Raw genomic sequence first — 23,326 nt, 5'->3', positions numbered from 1 at the left:
TGCCAAAACTCCAGTATTGTAAGTTCAGCTGGGTGTCCAAAATTCAAGTTCTGCAGTTTGTATTTTGAACATCTGTCCAGTTTAAGCAAAAAAAGCCAGAACAGTTAGATTTTCAAAGATTTTTATGAACAGTATATATAATATGTAGGCAACAGAAACTCTTCTTCAACTGCATCACTCTACCTCATCTGACCCTGGACTCTGGCCAAGGGCAAGCTGACAAAAAATTATATTTACATTTACATCTATATGGATATTTATATTTAGTTCAATAATATAGCAAAAGCTGGTACATGCCAAGTGGTCCTGAGTTTGCCATAGCTCTTCCTTTCCTATGCATGAGCATCATGACCAGAATTGCTATTTCCTAGACTCCTGTGGAAATACATAAGTCCCTGATACTTACAGATGAGAGGCTTACAAATATCTAACGTTTTCCAGAAAAGTCTCCTAGGCACCAAAGCAGTACTAACCAGCATGCCGAGAACTTGCTATCTATCTGCCTTGTTCCACCTTCAGTTTAACCACGACGTGCTTGAAACTTAGGAAAACATGGAAGAGCTGCCTTCTGATCCTCTTAAGAAAACGCAGAGGCATCACTGGCTGAACGAGTGGCTACCAAGTCTTGATTCACTCTATGGCAGAGCCCCTCCACCACACCCTAAAATAACCGCTCAGAGAAAGAAGCACAAAGAGGTGGTCCCCCTTCCCAGTTTTCAAAGGGAGGTCCTCAGATGTCTCACTGCACAAGATGGTCCAGTACGTACCACAGCCTTGTGGAGGGGAAGGGAAATGGAAACACGCTTCGGCCACTGCTGCCCCAAATCTGCCCCTGAGAGCTTGCTGCCTCTTGCAAGTGCATGTCCAGTGTCTCCCCATGGACTACATGGACAATTTAGATATACAAACTGGAGCTGTGAGGGACAGACTCAAAAAGCTTGTGCAAGGCCTCGTGTTACAAAATCTAAAGCTGTCCTCCTGTCCTAACTCTGTTATTCATTTGTAAACATTTCTTTGGATGCTTAAGAAATGAAAAATGAGCAATCTGATCTTCAAATCCCAATGCTGTCTATGTAAAAATACACAATGCCAATTAGTAAGTTGCTTTTAAATTTTCTTTATATGCAATTATTACTTTTTCTCTGCAGAAAAGTACATTTAGGTCCTTTTCTCCCTTTGAACTAAACTGATTTAACTGAAGATGTTCTAAAAGAACATAAATTAAGAGATCAGATAAAAGCAGAGTATAGGGTTAGGAGATGTCCTTCGGGACATATGAAGTTGATGTCAAGCCCAGAATTCTTTCACAGCTTTCATAATGATTTAACATATCTTCCCATGACTGGGACAGCATCTACTATATGGAAATAGCTGTCTTTTTTTCCATTTCCTCTGATATCTATATGGTTGAATCAAATATATTTTATGCCTCTTTACTACTTGCAATTGGTAAAATTGCTTAGATTGTTTTTTCTATTTTTGAAACCTTGTGCGGTTGTTTGAGTTGCTTACCAATAGAGAAAAATCTAAATATACAAAATGATAGCATAATGAAAATGGATCTAATAGCTGTCATTTTATCAAAGCAATTTAAAAATCTTTACACTATGAGACAATCTGTATGCTACTACCAAACTTGCCTCTATTGGGTTGTTGTGACTTTGTTCGTGGACATTTTATGCAACAGACTGGAACAGAGGAAATATTAACCTGTCTTCAATCAAGATTATTCAACGACATCCACAGCATTAGGTGAACATCTTCCTATTAAAAACTGCCAACATCTAAAGGAAGAAGTATTTAACTAATGATCTTCACCTCCTTGTCAAGTGACTGATCATTTGGCTGCTTTGTTTCACACTAGTTTGTTAACAAGTTCTGCATATGAAATGTTGCCTTTGCAAAGGCAAACGTCTTTGAGATGTGGTGACTTCCTAGATACTAGAAAATGTCAAAGGTGTTATCACTTAAAATATTACTTTTATTTACTACTGCATTATCTTTGACTGATACCAAAGACAGGAAGGAGAGTGCTAATATGCCATTGATTTATTGATTTATTCAGTCCTTTTATAAGGTAGAATGGTCTGTCAGACTTTCTTACTGAAAGGGGAATATGGATTGAGTATACCTTTCTTGGACATGTCTTTCTCCTTTTTCGGGTTATCAGCCTTCACTCATTGATACCAAGATCTAACGTACATATTCAATCTGAGAGGTATTTTTTTCTCTGAGAACTGTCCCGCTCACTTCAGCAGAAAAACATCTGAACTTCCTCAAAGTGACCAGAATGTACCAATGCACCCTTTTTTGTAGAATTTCTTGGTATGTGATTTTATTGTCCACCTTCTACATTTGACAGCTTAAAAGCACTGTTAATTTCCTCTGATAAATTATGGTTTTGGCCCATAAGAGTAAACACGTGGAGCAATATTTGCTTTCTTACCATATTTTGATTTCTCTCAGCATGCAATGCTTGGCACAGGTCACATTCTTAGCTGGTGCTCTTAGATGGTGTTTGATGTATCTGGCTTAATGATAGCTATCTCTTGTCTTCCTATGTTTATTTCTTCCCCATTTTGAATTACGACTGTTCTAGTTTTGCACACCCTGAGCTTCGGAAGGATGTGAATGAGGAAGATATGGTTATTTCAGCAAATATGTCCGTTCTAGCTGCTTTCAGTGTGAGAAGAACCAGAACTCTCCTTCCATTAGTTGCATTCCACAGATATATTTATGGAATATTATTTTAGCTACAGCAGTAAAAAACAGTTGAAAAAAAAGGGGGACAAGATTTTGGCATGACGTTACCCAGAGAAGAACTAAAGAACAACCTCTTTCTTCACCTCCACTATCATTCTATGTTGCCTAGCAATTCATGTTAATTACATTATTTTCTGTAACTCTTACAAAGAAAACAATGGAGCCAAGAAATACACAATCCTATATACCTAAAACTAAAAAAAGAAGTTGATCCTAGCATTTAAGCCCAAAAAATCAAAACAAGTCACAGTCTCCTGATTTTTCCAATTTTTTAATTCCCAGAGAAAAAAAAGCAATGCACTAGGCAAAAATAGACACTGCAGTATATATATTAAAACTCTGAAACCTGTGGCTGGAGATTTGATTTACCTTCTTCTCAAGTCTCAGTTAAGTGAAATATAAGCTATTTTTATCTGCCAGTACTTTAGAAAATATGCTGACAAAATGGGTAGCACAAACTGGTCTTTGAAACACCCATTTATCTAGTTTACAGAGTAAAGAAAAATATACAATATTCATTAGCAGTATATAGTAATAGTTTATAATTCTTAGGCCATAATCAAAGATTTATTACAAAATATATGATTAAACTATGATAAAGCAATGTGCACGAACATACAAACATGTCAGTATAGTTGGTATAGCTGATAATATACATATGACTTCAGGGTCTCAGAAATCAATAGAAAAAAATTCTTTAATTAAGACATTCTTTAGCCCATAATAACTGGCATACTAATAGCTGCCAGAAAAAGAGAAACATTTTTCTAAAGCATAGAAACATGCAATTTCTGGCTCATTTCTTTCATTCTTGTTTGTCACTCCCATGCTATGCTTTTGCCTCTGATGTCAGGAAACAAATAAGAAGTAAAAACAAAAAGAAGAATGAAAATATTGAGAACTGCAGGAACTGGAAAATGCCAGACATTTCTATGCTAATGTTTAATAAAGTGTGTGCATAAAAAACAGAGGGGGGAAAAAAAGCTTTGTTTGCTGTTATGTGAAAACATGAGAAATCAATACCATTTGACTGCTGCTGGGTTTTAACTTACACCAAAACCACAAATGAAACTGGCTTTACTCAACAGTTTAAAATATATGAGTATCTTTACACATGCACTATATTTCTGATGCTCAAAACACTGTGATATTATGCTGCAGCCAGCAAGATCTGAGGATAATGATTAAGATGGGGTTTCAGGTGGATGGTGACATTTCTGCTGATTTCATACATCTGTGCATGTGTGTATATATATGTTGACCCTAACCTCTAATGAAACTGCAGTTATACTAGGTTTAGGGTTTCCTTCTCTTGTCTTCCTTCATGTCCATGGTTAAGATGTTTCTGTCCCACAGCTCCCTAGAAGTATAAATTGATAAAATTACTTCCCTTTCAGCTGGCAGAACAGACCCAGCAAGCCAGTTAGTTTGGGTTACATGACCTACCAGGATTAGCTCCGTGACTTTATACTGAAATGGATTAGGCAGTTTCACATGGTCACTGACAGAGCTCAGATTTTTAGAGGTTTTAATGCTCACTCATCCTCTCCTTCTAAACCTCTCATTCTCACTTAGTTTCAAGATAACACCGTGTGGGCTCTCTTGCTTGCAAACTTCTGTTTTAAACAGCTGTGAGATTGAAGTGTCAGCCATTGGCTAAATTTTGTGTTACTGGACTTATAGCTCATTCCTTATTTCTCCCATGGTCTTTCTGTGACTCAAGCTTAACAAAACTAAATGTAAACTCTTTTCCTCCCACATACACTCATTTCCTCCCTCTTTGCCTACTTGTAAAGAAAACACCCCAGTCCTTCCTACTCAAATCTTTTTTGGACTTCTCCCTTTTTCTTGCCCTGAGCAAACTCAGGCTGTTCCTCCTCATCTTCAGCAGATGCCAGGGTCACCCTCTCTATTTACTCTCTGCCAGGTTTCTTCCCAGGCTTGTGTTACATCACACTGGGATTGCTGTCCAATTTGCCTTTCTGGACTTTCTTATGGACATATGCCAAATACTACTGCTCAGGCTGTGTTTCTTATTTGCTGATGTGAACTCTCTGATTTCACTACTTTGCTCAGCTGACCTCTCTCCTGGCATGGCCTCTCCAGTTCCCTGCTTACTATAATAACTGATTTTGACTTCTTTTAAGCACCTTAGTAACTCTGCACAACCTTATTGTCCCTTGCCAAGGTTCATTCTGATCCCTTCTTCCTTATGCCACCATACCTAGCCTCATCTCCTAGTGTCATAGCTTCACCCGCACTTGCCTCTGACTTTTATTACACAATTGACAATTAATACTCATTCCAGAAAGTTCCCACTCGGTACCCATTTATGTCTTTTTAATTCCAATCATACCTACAAGGACTCAAACAACCTTTTTCTTCCTGTTTCATAAAGAACTCCCTTTCTTCCCACTAAACCCTCTCTACTTTTCTACCCTTTGGCCACCATTTCTTTTGTCCTTGGAGAGGACCTAACAGGTCATGGATTAGCCTGCAAACAATACTATTGTAAAGCAAACAAAGATCTCTTCTGAGCACTTCTCTGAGGTAGTTCCAAACAAAACTAATTGATTTGGTCTGGTCCTCATTTAAAGGCCATTCTTTTGACATCTTCAAGTTTATCCCTAACCTGCAATTCAAAGGAATAACAGGAAATTGTATAGATGTGCCCAAACTACTGAGCTCAAGGCCCTTGTTCAAGCTACCTAGATCAAGTACCTACAGAGTGTAGCACAGGGGTACAAAGAACAGTCTGAACCAGGGGATGGAGTTTTCACAGAAGAGTTTAAAGCAAGTTTCACATCCAAGATTTCATTCAGTGCATGTGACACGCAGAACCTTCTGCTCCCTAAGGAAAGTGAGTTCATGCAGGAATATGTTGAGCTCATGGAGCGTTCTGAATTCCTTTGTGTTCAATGAAATCTGCCGCAGGATTCAGATGCTGCTAGCTTATGTCACGTAAACTCATATGGCCTTTTCCACAGTTAAAACATCCCATTAATCTATTTCAAAACTTCAGGAGTTACATGAAAATGAGTTACCTTTTCTTGATATTGTCGCCGTGAGGAATCCAGAGACTGAATGAGGGCAGTGGCATGACCAACAAACATGGCATAACAAGTTGCCCCCACGATCATACTCAACATGGTAATCCAGAGGTCAGACATGCTGACGGGGGCGCGGGCTCCATAGCCAATGCAGAGCATATGGCTCATGGCTTTGAAGAGTGCGTATGAGTACTGCTTTCCCCAGGAGTCGTTCTGCAAGAAAAGAGGAAAGTGACTGAGCCACAAAGCAGCTGAAGGGAAAAATACGTTTGTACCTGTATACTGAGATCATAGATTACTGGCTCTGAAAGAGCAGTCTGGTATATGTATCCTCTGTGCATGAGAAGAGATATTCCTTCTAAATTAATTGTTAGATAAAGCGTCACTGATTCTGCCAGATAATACGTAGCACAGTGAGATGAAATAAAATTGACTATTTTTTGATACATGATTGTATTCTTAAACGTGGTTGTTAACCTAATTACAAGGAGACTAAAGGTCAATTTTATTTTACAGTCCATGGCAGACAGATTAGGAAGAGCTGAGCACACAGACTTATCAAGTGCAAGAAGGTAGTACTTTGTTTTAATATGCATGAACATACTCCTGTGGCCCCATTTCTTTCTTTTCAGAGTTGTCTATTTTAACACAAAACCACATTTCATCTTGTCAGCTGTTTCACCTTCCAAAGACAGAAAAAAAAAGTGTTATTTGTTGTAATGTCTGCTTATCTTGTTTTTTCTTGTAATATTGTGTTTATACCAGAAGCATCTCAATTCAAAAGAAGCCTGTTTATTCTGCAATCATAGCAAACCCATGTTCATAGCCACAGTCTGTGAAACACAGCTCAAAAGAAAAGGTGAATACCTGGGTCCTGCATTTCTGATCTGTAGCTACACCTTTCCATTCTCTCTAGAAGATTAGAAGGACCCGACAGCTCACTCACAAGCTTTTAAAATTGCAAAGGTGTTGTCAGCATCTTCCCTTTAGCTTTACATAGAGACAGTCAAAGGGGCTGTTCCCAGAGAAAAGCAGACACTTTTACACATTCCAAAAAGCCCTGAGACTCCTTGTCAGATTTTTCTATTTTCCTTGCCAAAGGAATTAAATGAGAACAGGAAAACAAATTGTGCTTGGAGGCACGCAGCGTACATGAGAAAACACAGTATTTACCACAAAGCACTGAGAATAATTTCAGAAACGAAGAAGTGAAGAAGGAAGAACTGGGATGACATTAGTAAGATTAGGCAGTTATCCAATACAGTGTCTAATATACAGGACCAAAAATAATAATCCTGTTAACATAAACCAGTCTCCAAATCAGCAGTAGCACTTCTATATAAAATTTACATATGAAATGTCAATATTTGTGTCTCTCTTCCACCCATACAAGCTTTGCTCAAATGCTCTTGTTGCTCAAAGAGCTTCAGGCTTGCTCTTTTGCCATTTAAATGCCAAGGTTACTAACTACTCTTGTGCTTTTCATCGAATAAAATGCTTTTTCTAGACCCTCTATTAGCTAAAATAACTCATAACAGGAAATAAGCTAATAATTCTTGAATTGCAGATGAGAAAGTTACTATTTATTCACTAATATAATAATTTACAAATTAATGGTTCCTCTGAATATACACTTGTTTCACTTTCTAAGTTAAAGCTTTTCAGATTTGTGAGCTGGTTCTGTCTTCACAAGTGAAAATTTTGTATTGTAAATACCGCTAAGGAAAAGGTTTTCAATGTCTGTACTTAAAAAAAAAACAAAGAGGATTATCTTAGACTGCTGGGAATCAGGTGGGTTTCATTGAGTTACAAAGAAGTAAGTTTCCTTTTGTTTTGGGGCTTTAAAAAATACTCAAAAAATGGAAGAACTGAAGAAGCTTCCCTGAAAAATCTCCAGTTCAGGATTCAAATACTCAGCTTGAGCACAGAAACTCCTTGCTATCTAAGTCAGTGCAGGTATTTTAATGCAAGTTCCCTGTCTCTCAGGAAAGCAATTTACAGCAATCAAGGCACGGCCTGTTTTGAAGGACTTTCCTTCCAGCTGGTATCAATCTCCTTTGGTTGGAAATAAATAATAAGAGAATTATTAGAGACCCATATCAAATTCTTTAGCAGTTGCAGCTTTATATAGACTATACTGGGGAAAACAATAAACCGCTTGCTGGAAAAAATGTATCTGTTTTTTAAGGCTATAAGTAGCACTATTAAAGCCACAGTATTCAAGAGGTTGTAAGATCAAAACCTCAGTTCTTGCAGGGCTCCATACAGTGGATCTTGCTCCTAAACAGTATTTTTTAGCATAACTACTATAAATATTAAATAACAATAAAAGCTGATCTTGACCTTGTCTATGAACCTTTTCTGTCATATCCTTGGTGTGATAAACCTCAATTAAAATTCTTCCAGTAAAATGATATTTTTACATCAAAGACCTTGAATTAATCCAAACACTGGTTGATTTTATTTCTTGACTGAGATCCTTTCCAAGTCTGTGAATTACAGTTTTAAGTAAGATATCATTGTCTGTAAGAAAGAATAAGAAAATGGAAGTGAGGAGAAGCAAGAAGAAACAAAATACAAGGAGGACTTTCTACTAAGTGTGTAACAGGGGAGTGAAAAATAAATTAACTACTACTTGAGAAGCAGTACCATGAGAGAATAAGTGAGCTATAATGACAGAAAAGAAGTAACTAAAAATGTACAACAAAATAAACACGTATATGTTTAATCATGTATCTACCTTTATATATAAATCAAGGTAGGATCCAACACCTCAGTCATGATTGCATCTGAATCCAGGCTGGAGGTCAAGGCCATCTCAAATGGCCATTTTGTTATAAAAGTGGCATTAGATACTACTATGTAGCTTGTGATAGACCTTGTTACAGGCTAGGCACATTTGAGATACTTGTGAATGGATGGTCCTGAGCAGCTGGTCCTCAAATGGGTAGAAAGGGTTTAGAAGAAGGAGAAAAAGATCTGGTAGAAAAGCCTGACAAAACATTTGAATTCAACTTGGATTTGCCTGAGGACTTTGTTGCTGAAAATACTTGCCAATGCTTTTTTATTTGTTTCTTTTCCTTAATAATCAATCAGTTCTTGTACAATCAGCTGCAAACACTGGTCTTTTTAGTTTCTATGGGGATTTTTTCAAAGATGATGCTGAACAAATACCATAGTGGAGGGTACAAATTTCACTACAGTTACTTGTGCTCTTCAATGATTTATCCACATATAAACCACTTAAAAAGAACACTGGTTCTAATGTAAAATCCTATGAATCATGTATGCTAGTACCAACGTTAGTATAAGAAATAATAATAATTATTATTTAATTATTTTCCTACTTGAATTGTATAACATAAGGGTTTGTGGCAGGAGCAACTCTAACTTTGTTTCAGTGTGAGAGGTTGGAATTTTCCACAACCCCATTCCAATGTGCTGCTTTTTGCTGTACAAAAGTGAGGGCCATTCCTCTGCTACTAGCCTATAGAGGTGGGTTTTTTTAATAAGAAGCATTTTTGCACTTACATCATAAGGAGATTTTTACATAACACATTCACAGATAATATCCCTGAATTAACAAAAGCCTATTCTATGAAATAAAGAATCCTGTGTTTACACAGTCAGCTTTTCTTTAATATAATTTTTACATACTAATATTTATATCAATACATGTTAAATGTTTCCTTAAATGGTCACATTCTGTTTTTAATTTATAGATTTAAAGAAACCCTCAAAACCACAAGCCTCTATGAGCTGAAAAAATCTCCTACCAATCAGTAAAAAAGGGCATTTCATTTCTTAGTTGACAATGGGTTGATCACTGTTTCCAGATTAGCAGTAATCAGTTTAAAATATTTTAAATGAAATGACATTAATTTGGAAAAACTATTAAAGACTCAAATTGTGAGAAATACCAAAGCTGTTTATCCAAGGATTGATTACATAATCTAGCTTGATGACATTAGGAAATCCTCACATTTGTGAAAGGAATGATCACTGATCATTTGCAATTAGTTCTGTAAGTATATACATTAACTTAGCAGTTATCCTGAAGAATACATTAATCACAGGACACTTCTGATTTTTAAGTCTGTTTCCAGGCTTCTTCCTTCACCTTAGGATGCTATGCTTTGTCTCATAATTTCACATGTACTTGCTACAAATATATTTTTGTAATATTAACTTTTCAGCTCATAAGAAATAAATCACAGAGAGGTCACATTTACTGAAATCTATGGAGGTTTTCACCAGGAGATTTTGTTGTCATCGGCAAATCAATTCCACTCCCGTATTGTAGTCACTCCCTCAGGCACAGCTTATCTTCCCTCAGCCATACCCTTGCACTGAGATACAAATTGATTTAGAAATCTTGTAACAAGCAGACTATTGCACAGACAGTAGTGGTTTCCAAATTTTTGACTCAGTTCCTTTTTCATTTCACATCACGGTCACTGTGTGTGTCACAGAAATGGTCCTCTCAGTTTGCAAGGGCACGCTTTACAATCATGGAGCAAAGACTGACTTAGGAATTAAGTGAAATGGTTTCTACAAGCATCTTGAACTCACCCTCTGATTCTCCTTTTCAAAACTGCAGTAGGAGTGGGGAAGTAGCCTGTCCCTACCCCAAAGAGCTTGCCTTGTAATCAATCAATCACACACAGCTATTCATGCCTACCATTGCCTTTAGGTTGTTGCGACAATAAGTGTTATCTGAAGGAGCAAAGATGGATACAAATCTTGACACGATATAGATTGTTTGTGACTATCCTACTACCAGAAAGCATTTCCAAGCTCTAGAACTTGGTTCACATGGGTATACTGTTAAAAACACCCCTGGTGTGGCACTGGCTATGTAGCACTCTCCCAAGCAATAGCAGGTCTATTTTGGAGCTGGTGTGGGTGAGGAACCATTCCTTCTAGGCAGCTGGCATGAGCTTGTCCTGTGCTGAAACCCAAACAAGATTAATACTATGGACACAGTAGGCAGCGCCTATCTCAGTCCTACCCCAGTGCCCATTAAAAGTGGCACTTTTAATTTATGAGCATGAAGGCAGCTAGACAGTCCATAAGTAAGCCCTCTGGTTTTAGTGTTGTCACAGAAAGGTATTGCACAAAACAAATGTAAAGTTCAGGGTGGGGCTCAAAGGTCGAAGAAAGCACAAAGCATCCTTGCTTTCATGGTAGCACATACTGTAACGCAGTAGTGACCCCAAACACTGCCTAAATTCTGGAGGACATGAGCCACTGCTGGTCAAAGTTACTGTAAAAATTACAGTCTTTTCCAACGGGAATTCAATTAAACTGTTATTTGTGTCGTGTATAACCATAATATGAGTTATTTGTATATATTTATTTGCAAGCCATTATTTCCAACAGTTTCTTAAAGACTTCTTAAATTTAAGAATTATATAAAATATAATTTATCAAAAAGACCTTCTGAGAAAAGGCTATACCTGCATGCTAATGACATTTCTAACAGGTATGTCAGACAGAACTCAAAAAAAAGTTCTCTTTCTTACCAAATCCTGCATCATCTAGGTTCAATGGCCAGATCCTCCCAACTGTTACACTTTTAAATTTCCATAAAAGTTTTATTGTCCTCAAAAGTTTCTCATGCTTGGATTTGGCGTCTACATGTCTTCAAATCCTGGCTCTGCTTTCATATTTCAGAAGACAAGTTATATCCACTGGCAGTAATTTCTCTGTGTTAACTAGTTATATGCACGTAACACTGATACGAGACTAGAATTTGGCCTCTATACGAAATCTATCATTTCAATAGTAACCTATATATACATTTTGATATAGATACATAGCTTACATGCTTGTCCATCAGTCAGTTGTGTAATTTACTGCCTCTGGCTTCATACAGTACCTTAGAATGGCATATTAGTTTAGTTAAAATTTCAGACAGGAAATTACAGCAAAATACCATCTCAGCATTTCAACTTTCGAAGAAGTTGTTTGAATACCACAATGAATAACCAAGTTGGCCAATGGGAAAGTTGTGCAATATTTACTGTTTCAAAACTTATGCAGTGGTGAATGTACTATCATGCAAAAACCCTACTTCTTATCACAGCTATTATTACTAAGAATCTCCTGTTTTCTAAAGCTAGTAAACAAAGGCAAGGTGGCATCAGACTTGGAAGACTAAAAATTCTGCTGTTATTCTAAAAATCTTCAGAAGCTCAAGGAAAAGTATATTTTAGGAAGTGTGTAAGTACATATGATTTAAGGAAAAAACCTGAATTGGTAAGCTCAGTGGAATAAGCAGATGTCTTCAGAAACTTCTCAACATTTCTCTCTGCTGATACATGCACAGACAACAGATGGTGCAAATGACTCAGCATATACTTTCAAGACCAATACTGGCAGAAAAATTTTAGAAAGTGTTTGGCATTGCATTCCACAGGAAAAGAGGCTTGACTGGAGGAGCAATGACTAAATATATTTACTTTGTTCAGAGTCATTACACGACTTTGCTGTCATTACAACTTATTCATGTTTTGGTGCTATGACTTTGGCACTAGCCATCAAATAAAAACAATGTAGCATAACAGATCTTTCTTTTTCTCTTGATTATTTTTCCTGATGCAGAAAATATTGAATATTATCTGCTATTACATTTCCCCATTAAAAGCAAGCAGCAGGAATATCTACCTGTGATCACCTTTTCATGGAAAGGATGAATCATTTTCATTTTAGAATCAGCGTGGCAATTCAAAAACAGCAACAGAAGTGCAGATATTGGGCTTATGCACACAGCCTGGTCTTTCACATATATTTGAGTTATTATGTTCACATGAATAGGGCCATTGCATTCAAAAGGTTGGTTCACATAAGAAGATATGTTCAGAATCTCATAGGGGAGGCTTCCCTGTACACTACTCAGTACTGCTCTTTGTTCTGTGTGTCTGTACCCAATCAGAGATACAATCATGAATTCCTGCAGCTGTATATACAAAGCTACAAAATAATAAATTAAAGGTTATGGGAAAAATACTTTTCCTATACTTTTGCCTATGAATCAGCCTGGTCTGACTCATCCTTGGTCACTGTGCTCTCTTAACTGAATGCAGAAGACTAAAGAAAGTTTGCAATGCATGAATCCCATTTAAAATAACATTCCATTCCAAAGGATTATTTTTGTAAGAATTTTTAAGAAATTACAGTTTACAAAGCTGTTACAAAGCTTTTATAAAGTTTAGAGTAAAATGTTAAAAGTACAGACTATGTCTATTTTTCCCATGTAAAAATTTAACAGTGCTAGGAAACATTCTCCCACTGTGGAATTTGATTGTCTGTACCTGTAATTTTTCAGAAAGCAGTGGCTTTGGCTTGGGCCAATTAAGACTCTCCAAAACAACTCCTGAACACAGTCTGAGAGTTAGGACAGGTTCACTTGAGGCCACCTTGCCTTGGTAACTAAGAAGTCCAGCTGTATGGAAGCAGGCTGTGGAAGCAATTGACTTCCAGGAGAGAAAACATGCCAGATCTGGGCATGTTTAATCTACCAATATTAATACAGCCTCCATGTCAATCAGTCAGTGACAAACTAAGGGATGAATACTGGTGAAGGAATTTCCAAAATGTACCTGTTGCTTCATTGCATGCTTATCTGCTGGAAAAGCAAGATCAGAATACAGTGAAGCAGTCAGGTGTTTTTAAAGGGTTTGTGTTTCAGTTCCTTGAAGAATTCTCACAGGATGTGAACTGCTTCTGCAAGGGGGACATTGGGGGGCTCTAGACTTTGCCTACCAGTTGTACTATTTTCTTATACATCTGTTTTCAAACTTATTAGGTGGCATCATCTTTAGTAACATTTACTACCACTGGAGAGCATTCCTTCTCCCCTCCTTTTAAATCGATTTCATTATCACAAAATATATACAAAAAAATAAAGTTTTTACAAATGCATATCACTGAAACTGCAGATGTTACCAGGCCATTCTATGCTGAACTTTGTTCTTTTGAGGTCCTTTTACTGAAATTTATCAAATAATCTAAAAATCTGATGAAGACATTTGGCCTTTGTTCTCCTCTCTCATAGCACACTCGAAGTTTGATGAAGTTCAAATCACACTGGTTTTTGATCCTGAAATAAACTTAAGTGACATTGTTTACAAGGGACCAACTGGAACAGACACCCATTGTCTGCCAAAGGGAAAATATGTTGCAATCACAGTAAGTACACAGTAAGTATTGTGTGGTCACAATAAGTGATTTTAACAAGTAAGTACATCTACAGGTTTTTAGTGAACATAATTTCAGTGGGCAAACAAAGCATCCCAGAGAGAAACACTTTCCTACAAGGAAAGAAAAAAAAAAGTCAAAACAATGGCATGTCTAATAAGAGAATACATAAACATTGCAAGGAAGCATTTTCGATGCGAAACTGAAGTTCATGAAATAGCACTGTTCAGGAGAAGTAAAAAATCAGAGTGCATTAAAGACACTGTATCTTTTTTCCTGCTCTTTTCAGTTGGTGAAAGAAGCTGGATGTGATGCAAAACAGCTTATTTAACAAGCCTCAAGCATTGAATCAAACCATTTATGAAATGCTTTTATAATGCAACCACGAAGAAAAGCTTTGAATTTTCAACAGTAGCTATCTGATAGTCAAGAACAGGCAGATGATAATGTGGGCTTAATATAGTACAGTTCTGGGAGACAGCTGAAGGAGTGAAGTGACATAAACCCGACTCGTGACTCTACAGTGTACTGCTTTACTGAAAACTGTTAGGAAGAATCTCCACCATCACAGACAATATTTGCAACCAATTTAGAAAAGGGAACTCAGCAGAAGGAACTTCATCTCTGTATTCTGTAAACAACTCAGACTAGACAGCAAATTATGTGAAGCACCTGATCCCAAATAAAATGCCAAATAAAAGTGATAAGTTTTTGGCAGTGGACATTTAGCTTTCTGAGTGCTATCACCATTCTCTCTGAGTCAAAGTGATTTTGAAGCTACATAAAAACAAGGAAGGAAACAACTAACTTAGCAAGTCGTAGAAAAAGCTATTATTAGGAAAAGGCTAGGAAAATTTGATACATAAATTGAAAGATACACAGACAGACATGCACAAAATCATAGTAAAACGATGCTTTCTCACTAAGAACATCTGAAAACATTCAAAGCCTGATTTTCCAAGAAATACTTTCACCCTCGTTCTATATACATACATAGTCTAGCAAAATATATTTTCTTTGTAAGTATTTGTAGGAATGTGTCCTTGGGGGGGGGGGGGGAGTGGATTACAGTAGATTAAAACAGTCTAATATAATCTACTCATAAAGGCAAATGTATCTACATAGGGTCTGAATATGTTTTAATCTGCTTAAAAATGAATCAAGGTGAACCAATGCTAGTTTCACACAGAGAATCAGCGTAAGGGCTGGGACTGGGATTCAGGAGTTCCAGTGCTTTAAAAAAGAGGTTCTTTCCCTGGTAAGGTGATCCTTGGTACCACATAGGCAAATTCAAATAATTTTCTCCTTAATCTAAAGATGTAATTTTTATTATGTTTTGTCTTCTCTTTAAGTAACGTAATTTTTAAGGCAGAGGTTCAGTGCTGGTTTTAAGCATTCTTCTTCACTTAGCTGGTACTGAAGGCAACACTTTTCTTGTCAGTTTTTCAATTTATTTCTTAACCTGATGCCTTTGAGACTTAAGGCTACATCTGGTTAGTTTACAGTTCTTCAGGAAATTAACTTACTAAATACCTGAGCCCTCAAGAGGCTGGTCTGCTTTTTTGGTAAATCACAGTCCTTCATCAAATACTATGTCCTACAAAAAGCTGTGCATTATTTTATTAGGCAGTGATAGTAGGAAGCAAAGGAGTTTTGCACCTGAAATACTGTTTTGGCTCTACGAAAAGAACAAACCTCGGTGTCAAAGCAAGTAGGCTGGATCTAGGTCAGAGGCTTTTCTTTTTCTCAGAACTCATCTGAGTTTTGCTGAGGACCTGTTCTTGAATTCAGATGCCCTAAGACTGCAGGTGCTTACCAGAGTCTGCAAGACTTTCAAGGTAATGAAATAATATAAAGCAAAAATTATTTAGCAGCCTAAACACCACCCACAAAATGATGTCTAGACATAATGTCAATAATGTTTTTTTTTTTTTAAATTTAGGGAAAACTGTCCTTATTTTTACAGCTAGGTTAAATAGATTAGTAAATGATTTATACCAGTTTCTTTAAATAGATACTCAGCAATTTTTTAATGCTAAGATTGCTATTCCTCCCACATGAGAAAAAAACCCCACTGCAAATTATTAAAAGTGATATACAGACCAGAGAAAGTCTCACCACAGGGCTTTGTTCTTTTCCTTATATTATCAATAGCATCTTCTAAACAGACATAAATGAAACAGACATAAAAATCCAGATAGCAAAACAAATTCAAAATATATTTAAGAGGCATTTAATGTTTAAGTAATTGATATAAGAAAGTGCATACTGCTTGCTCATACAAGTAATACGTAGACATTTGTACACAGATTACATAGAAGATATTCTTCAAAATTTAGTTATGAATAATAATGTTAAATAAGATGCTGCACATTTCGGATAATGTAAAATTTGTGGACTATTACTGTATCTCTCCTATAGAAAATCCTTTCCATAATTTCTATTAAATTACATCATTTTCTGAAAGTTTTATACCTCTATGTGAATTACTTCAGGTTGAGTCTGCTCAAATAAGTGTACATGCAGAAAGCAGGAAGAGCAGGAAAGGGACAGGAAGGGAGCAACATTAAAATTATCCTACTCTTTTAAAACAGGCAAAATATGTGCAGCCTAAATCCAAATGAGTTGTGTACATCCCTGGCTTATATGTCTAAAAAGTATGAGCAAAACCAGTTCAGTTATTAAGGAAAATCAGTAGATTAAAACAAATGAAAGAAAACAGTAATGCCATATATTTCCTGCTTTCCTCATGTTTTGGTAACCAGAACCGGATGCAAATTGAGACTTCCAGTTCTACATGGAATTTTCCTTGTTTAGCTTTTAGCTTCATTGTGAATTAAAGTGAAAACATGACATATTAAAATTTCCATGGAAGGAGAAGTTCAGAAATAACCACATTTAAAAACATTGTTATAATAACCTCTTGCCTCTCTCTGGGATTTTGGGAATCCAGATTACAGACCCTATAGACTACTGATGTAGGTCTGGTGGACACAGGTCAATGGAAACAAAAATGTCTCAAGTGTCTGATGGATGGAAGTGCCTCAGTTCAGAATTACATTACCCAGAACAAAGTATCTTGCTTTGATTTTTTCTAATGTGAAATATAAGCATTCTAAATACACAATTTCAGGTGGCCAATTTTTATGTCTAACTGCATCTCAATAGATACTTCTCTCCAGATGTACTTTAAATATTAGGATGAGTCAGGTGCTGAATAGCCATGTGTAGGAAGTTCAAATTTCGTATAGCAAAACCCCGCAGTTAAAAGCAGTAAAATCAGTGCTTTTGAGAAAACCTGATTATGATATGGTTTATAATGATCCCTTGGCAATAATATGCAGCTTGTGCAAAGCCAATTATCTTTATACAGTCTTACAGAATACAGATCAAGAATTAGCCTGTGCATATTAATATATGTTTGCAATGAAAAAGAGAAAGATTTGCTGAAGAACAACTGTATAGGAATGGTATTCATCTGGATGTATCTTAAGCTCAATTTATTCTGGGAAACCTGCTCTGGCACAAATATTCCAAGGGTTCAGTTTTGGGATATTCCAATCACAGGAGAAAAGGCCACTCATGGAAAGCTACTTCAGAATAATTGTTCTACATTGATATCCCAGTTCAACCTGGAATACCACCACAAGCAGATAAACACTTACCATTAAATTTATAGAGACAGCAAAAGAGACTGATCCAGCTCCCCCAGAACAAAGGGAACACTCTTCTACAACACAGAAGCCGCATTTGGCCATGAGGTGCTTATAACTCCTCCTGAATATTCATTTTAAGGCAAATGAGGGATACAAGGTTCTAAAATATGACAGGTCTAACTTATGTTTCTGCTTTAGTTCACATTTTTTATTAAAGAAATGGCTTAAGGCATGCTTTATGATGTCTGTTATTTTTCCCTAGAGTGTCTATCAAACACAACATTAGACTTAAACATATTATGGGAAGTTTCTTGTAATCTTTCAAGTTTAAGGCTTACATAAATAATTTTGTAATTTACAGTTACCAGAAATCCCTTCACAATATACTGCAGTATAAGCATTTATGAGTTGGGTTGATTCTCGAGGGGGATACATGGAAATTAAATTTTGATGATAAATGGGCAAGTCCCTCCTTGCATCCACATCTTGATAATTTCCCACTAGCTCTTACGATAATGAAGAAAAAGTGTGGAAATAAGTTAGTATCTATTAGGTACATCAATTTGCTTTTGCATGCTTCCTCTAACTGTTTCATTATTCTTATCTGATATAAGGAAGACCAGCTTTCTACCTGAAAGAAACAGAAGCATGCAAGGCAGCCAACTAATTCATTACAGAAGTCATCCTCTTCAGCACCTATTATCACATCAGCAACACAGTGCTACAATCAACACTTACAAACACGGGTGTCCTAATTTAGATCCTTTCTCTGTAGCACTGAGCACCAGTATCTACTGAAATAACTATCACCATCAGCACTAAATAATTATATCAATACTACAACATTGAGTTTAAAGTATTTTAGTGAGAGTAAAGTATGGCAGCAGGGCTCATGACAATAGTTCATAATCCTAAAAAATTTCCAAAGTTGGCAGAGTTGTGGGATTACAACTGGGAATACCTTCTTTGAAGGACTGTTTTCACTTTTGTCTCAGTTGTAATCCAAATATTCACGGGTAACATGAATACTTTCTCTACTGTTAAACTTTTAGGAAGTTTTAAAGCTCTGTGTAAATTATTTTGCACCTTTATTTTTCAACTTTGAAGGTTCTACGTCTCAATTAGCTCACGGTATTAACACAATGAGCTCAAAATGACAACCTAAGAACACATCAATGGTAGTAAGTCATGAAGATGAATGCCTTTGTCATTGGTTTAGGTTAGGGAACCAGTGAGGCCTGACTTTCACAGAATCGAAAACAGTTTCTGCTATATTTCAGATTTTTAGAAAGAAGAAAAACACTGATCTGCACCAGTGTTTCATGGCTTGAAAGAGACAAATAATACAATCTCAACCAGAAAACATAAAAGAAACAGTAAGAAAATAGTATGGAACAAATGAATACAATTTTTAGGACAAGAAAAGGCAGCCACGATAGAAATAACTTTTAAAGCATATTGTATAGATGCTGGGTTTGATTAAAGGAATTTCCTTATTTGGAATCAGTTTCCTGTTGGCAGAAATCAATACACAGAAAAAAATGTAAATAATGAAATGTCTTCAATAAATAAGAGATACAGGAAATCTAATAACTGTTTTTATGTAAGCCCATCAGAAATCTACTGTCAAAAATACACAGTCCAAAAGTACAGGAGACATCAGCAAAATTATACAGAATGTTACACCAAAGGCAAGAAGGTAGGAAGGAAAAGTTATTACTACTTCCCCTTCTAGCCCTGCAAAAGCAGATGACCTGCTAACCTGTCAGAGAACAGAAAAAAGCATAAGCCAAAACCTATGCGGTCTTCCTAAAGCCTCTGCGATTGTCGTAAAAATGAGAACTTGGTTTGTTTTCCTCTTCATTGATCACGATACAGTGAGCTAAATCAACAGTGTCCTCAGCTACCCCATTTCTCTGGTCCTCACTAGCTTGGCATAAAACTTTGGTATTGCAGTTAACACATGACCTCACTCTGCCTTAAACATACTTTGTCATTTAGCACTGCACATCTACAAAATGTTCCTCTGCAGTTTCTTATAGTGTCAAATCACATGCACTAATATATTCTTCTGAGATAATATATTTTTAGGCCTAACACTTGATCCCAACCCACTGAAAGAGGTCACTACTTCATCATCTTGATGCAGGGGGAAATGGACTGACCTCAGTGACTAGGTCAGTGCTGTGTGCAAAAGAGAGCAGTAACTGAATTCTGAACAGCGGCACGTACTAGAAGGGATATTATTATTCCCTGTAGGTTCCCAAAATATGGGTGCCTTAGTCCTAAGAATGTCAGTTACATATTGTTGTTATTGGTATTACCATATTTCCAAATTGTGTTGTATATACAGCACTTATCTGAGTTGGGCAATTCCCCTTACCTTCATCACAGTCCATCTCTGATAGGTAATTTCAATCTTTTATCTGTTCCTAGAAGCATTGCTATAACTAAATAGACATACATAAATATAAATACATGAGTATAAAATATGTTAGAGTAGTAGTATACCTCATGACATACTCAGTGCCTCTAGTAATCAGATGATTCCCATATGTTCCATATTTTCTAAGCACCCAATTTAAGATTGTGGGATTTGATTTACAGAACCATTTATTGCTCAACACTGCAAATGAAGTCAGAGGCATCTAATGCTTTAAATGCTGCTCTACAATATCTTGTCATATAATAAAAAGGTACTCAAAAAGATTTGTGAAGCTCTAAATGATGATAATCACATAATGACCAAATGCAGAAAAATCTCATGAGAAAATTAGCTGCTCTAATGGCCAGCTATAGGGAAAAAGGTGTTAAGCTGATGCATTATCAAAAAGGAGAAAACCCAATGCTGAATAACATCAAACGACTATAATGCACTCCTTTAGCTCCATTCAGTAAAGCAGAGATCTTATTGAAAAAAACATATGATTGTGTAACTGAAAATGGTGTTCATTACTAAGCAATGTTTAGAATTAAAGTTCTGTGTGTTATTACTAAAGTTTTTGTGCATATTATATATATATGTTAGCACAGTTCTTAGAGCATAATAAATACTCACCATCTCCTGCATTTCTGAATTTCCCTATCAAGTATTTATTTAAGTCATTCATTTTATAGTGAGAGAGACTTTCAGACTCTACAGCAGAAATTCCCATATTCTTTTCCTAGCAATGCTGATACTGTCAGAGATGAAGATCTGAAATCTAACATCTGATTTCCTTTGCCCCTGAGGGAGTGATGTGACACAAAAAGGAGTTAATATAATGCAAAATCCACTTCACCAAATCCAAAACCTAAAACCCCCAAGAGCTGCAAAAAATCCAACTGCAAGGACAGCAAGAAAAAGCCAAAACAAATAACCCAGAGTACCTGAAGGTTCTTCCTGAGCAAACTTCAGCTGAGTGCCATGAGAAATGCCAGCAAAGCAAGCCCTTTCCAAAAGCTTTACAATCCTTTTTGGCTTTTGAAAAACTGACCCTTCAAGTTAAATTCCATACTTCTCTGCTAGATTTTTATCTCACTCAGGGAATATTATATGTGAAAAATATGGAAATTCCAGGTAAATACCTTGCTTAAAGGACTATATGTTTTCCTAACCATACAACCAATTATTGCAAATATAGACAGGAAAATATAGGTTGGGCATCTTCAGATACTGTTACTTCAAGGGCTAAAGTGCCTTTGAGTCTTTGCCACAGGTGATACGAAAAGCCAGAGCAAACTTCCAGTACAACAAAAACTAATCATCTACTGGAAGGGATGCCTTATTGCAGGCAGTCATGCTTAGATGGCCAGATGGCATCAGTGGCAAAAATGCCATCTCTCATCTCTACTTGCCTAGAAACTCTGTCCCATAGAAGACCTGGCTATAACTGTTCATCAGTTGGGACTTATTTACACACTATGTTTTTGTAATTCACTGCAGCTGAAACTGAATGCAAAATGCGGAATCTCAGTTTGCACAGACTGACTATAGAAGAGGACCACTGTGCTTTTCTGTTCTTGTGCCTCCCCTGGTTTCAGCTGCAAGTTTTACTCCTAATTTTCTAAAGAACTATTGGCTCAAACTCTAGGTTTGACGAAGATGTTTGGTCTATGAGTCATCATGGAACTACACTAGTCTGAAGCAACGCAGACCAGAAAGCTGAGGATAAATCACACAAAGAACTGCAGATAATAGGCTTTCTGAGCCAAGGAGAAATTAAGCAGCAGCATCAGTAGGAAAGTCTGTAAAACTTCTTCAGAAAAGACCTTTTTTAGGAATGAAACTTAAAATCTCAGTGTTAAAAAAAAATAGGAATGGCATCAGAGAGCCATATACCCTCGCAGAAGTAATTGACTGTTATTTTGTCTGTAATGGATTGGTTGGAACAGGACTTAAAGTGAGCAGAAATAAAGAGCTGCTGCTTACTTTTATATTGTATTTACTGGGTTTCTTATTTTTAAAGAGAAGTGCATTGATATTCTGGAAAAGCACAATATCCTGCCTGTCAATAGTAACTTAGCATTAATAAAGTCAGTGGAATCAAATGGCAGTAAAGATAAAGAAGTGGGCAAGTGGGATCACATTTAGAAAAATTAAAGGAAGATGCCAGCTCTGGCTTTCATTTCATAGCAACATGAAGGCCAATGTTAGGAACTAGCCAAGAATGCCAATTTGAGAGTACAGATACAATATGGGTTCATTATTATTATTATTGAAGATAATATCCCAATATGATCTGAACATTTTTGTTGAACCACTTAGGCTGGAGGTTGGTGCAGTTAAAACCAGTAGTGATCTTATTCCCTTTTACAGAGAAGGCTTTCCATTTCATTTCATAGTCTACTTCATGATGCACTATGACATTTTTATCATACTTTCAAAGAAAAAAATCCAACCTATTTGTTTTGCTTTAATTGCATTCAGCTGCATTGTTCAGAGAGGCAATAAGCAAAATGCAGCTTGGTTTCATTTGTTTTTGACATTAAATTTAACCTATGTTATGCTTCTTAACAGTATTTATGAAGTAAAACTGTGAGCATGCCTGTGGAATTTGAATACTTTCATGTACCAGCTAGTACAGAAGAAATAGCTTTCAGGAGAAGGCTTTTAGAAGTTGTTCTTGCACTCTGCAGCCTAAAGCAACTAATGTACAAGACAGAAGGGAACTATGTGCTGGAAGAGTATGCTAGGCCGTGTCTATTGAGGAGACAGCATGTCATCCTTATGGCACCCTTACTTTCTTTAGCATCAGGTTATCAGCAATTGCTCTGGCTTGCAACGGACTTGCATATTGGAAAACTAACTTTTTCTGGCTGAGCACACATTGGCTTGAATAAGTCTTCAAGCCAATGATCACAACGTGTAAGTGTTAAAATTTTACTTCAAAGCAAAATTGGTGTATTAGCCTGAGGTTAGCCCTAGTAACAATGTCATTTTGAAGAATGTACATTGGAGCCACAGTCTGAAACCCAGGAAATGCTCACACAAACACTCCCCTACTCTAAAAAAGATTGAAATTCAAAGAGGGGCAATTTTGTCTGTCTTAGAGCGGTTGTATTTCAGAATTATTTGACTCAGAAATGTGAACAAAACTCCAAAAGTGTGCACATGCAAGGAGTTATCTTTACCTACTAACCTACTAAAATCTCTGACTAAAATCTGAGCAGAAG

The 23,326-nt window shown here is 36.6% G+C and overlaps 1 protein-coding gene across 1 annotated transcript in view; it reads right to left on the bottom strand.

Moving 5' to 3' along the window:
- HCN1 (hyperpolarization activated cyclic nucleotide gated potassium channel 1) overlaps positions 1–23,326 on the bottom strand; it is a 205,467-nt gene that overhangs the window by 67,980 nt on the left and 114,161 nt on the right. The window contains exon 4 of the mRNA XM_052777989.1: positions 5,808–6,026. Coding sequence (XP_052633949.1) covers positions 5,808–6,026 — 219 coding nt within the window. The remainder of the gene's footprint in view (positions 1–5,807; positions 6,027–23,326) is intronic.

This window comes from Harpia harpyja, chromosome Z (genome assembly GCF_026419915.1).
Source record: "Harpia harpyja isolate bHarHar1 chromosome Z, bHarHar1 primary haplotype, whole genome shotgun sequence".
Classification (NCBI taxonomy): domain Eukaryota; kingdom Metazoa; phylum Chordata; class Aves; order Accipitriformes; family Accipitridae; genus Harpia; species Harpia harpyja.
Note: the sequence above shows the minus strand (reverse complement) of the source record. Positions and strands in the feature narration are given on the sequence as shown.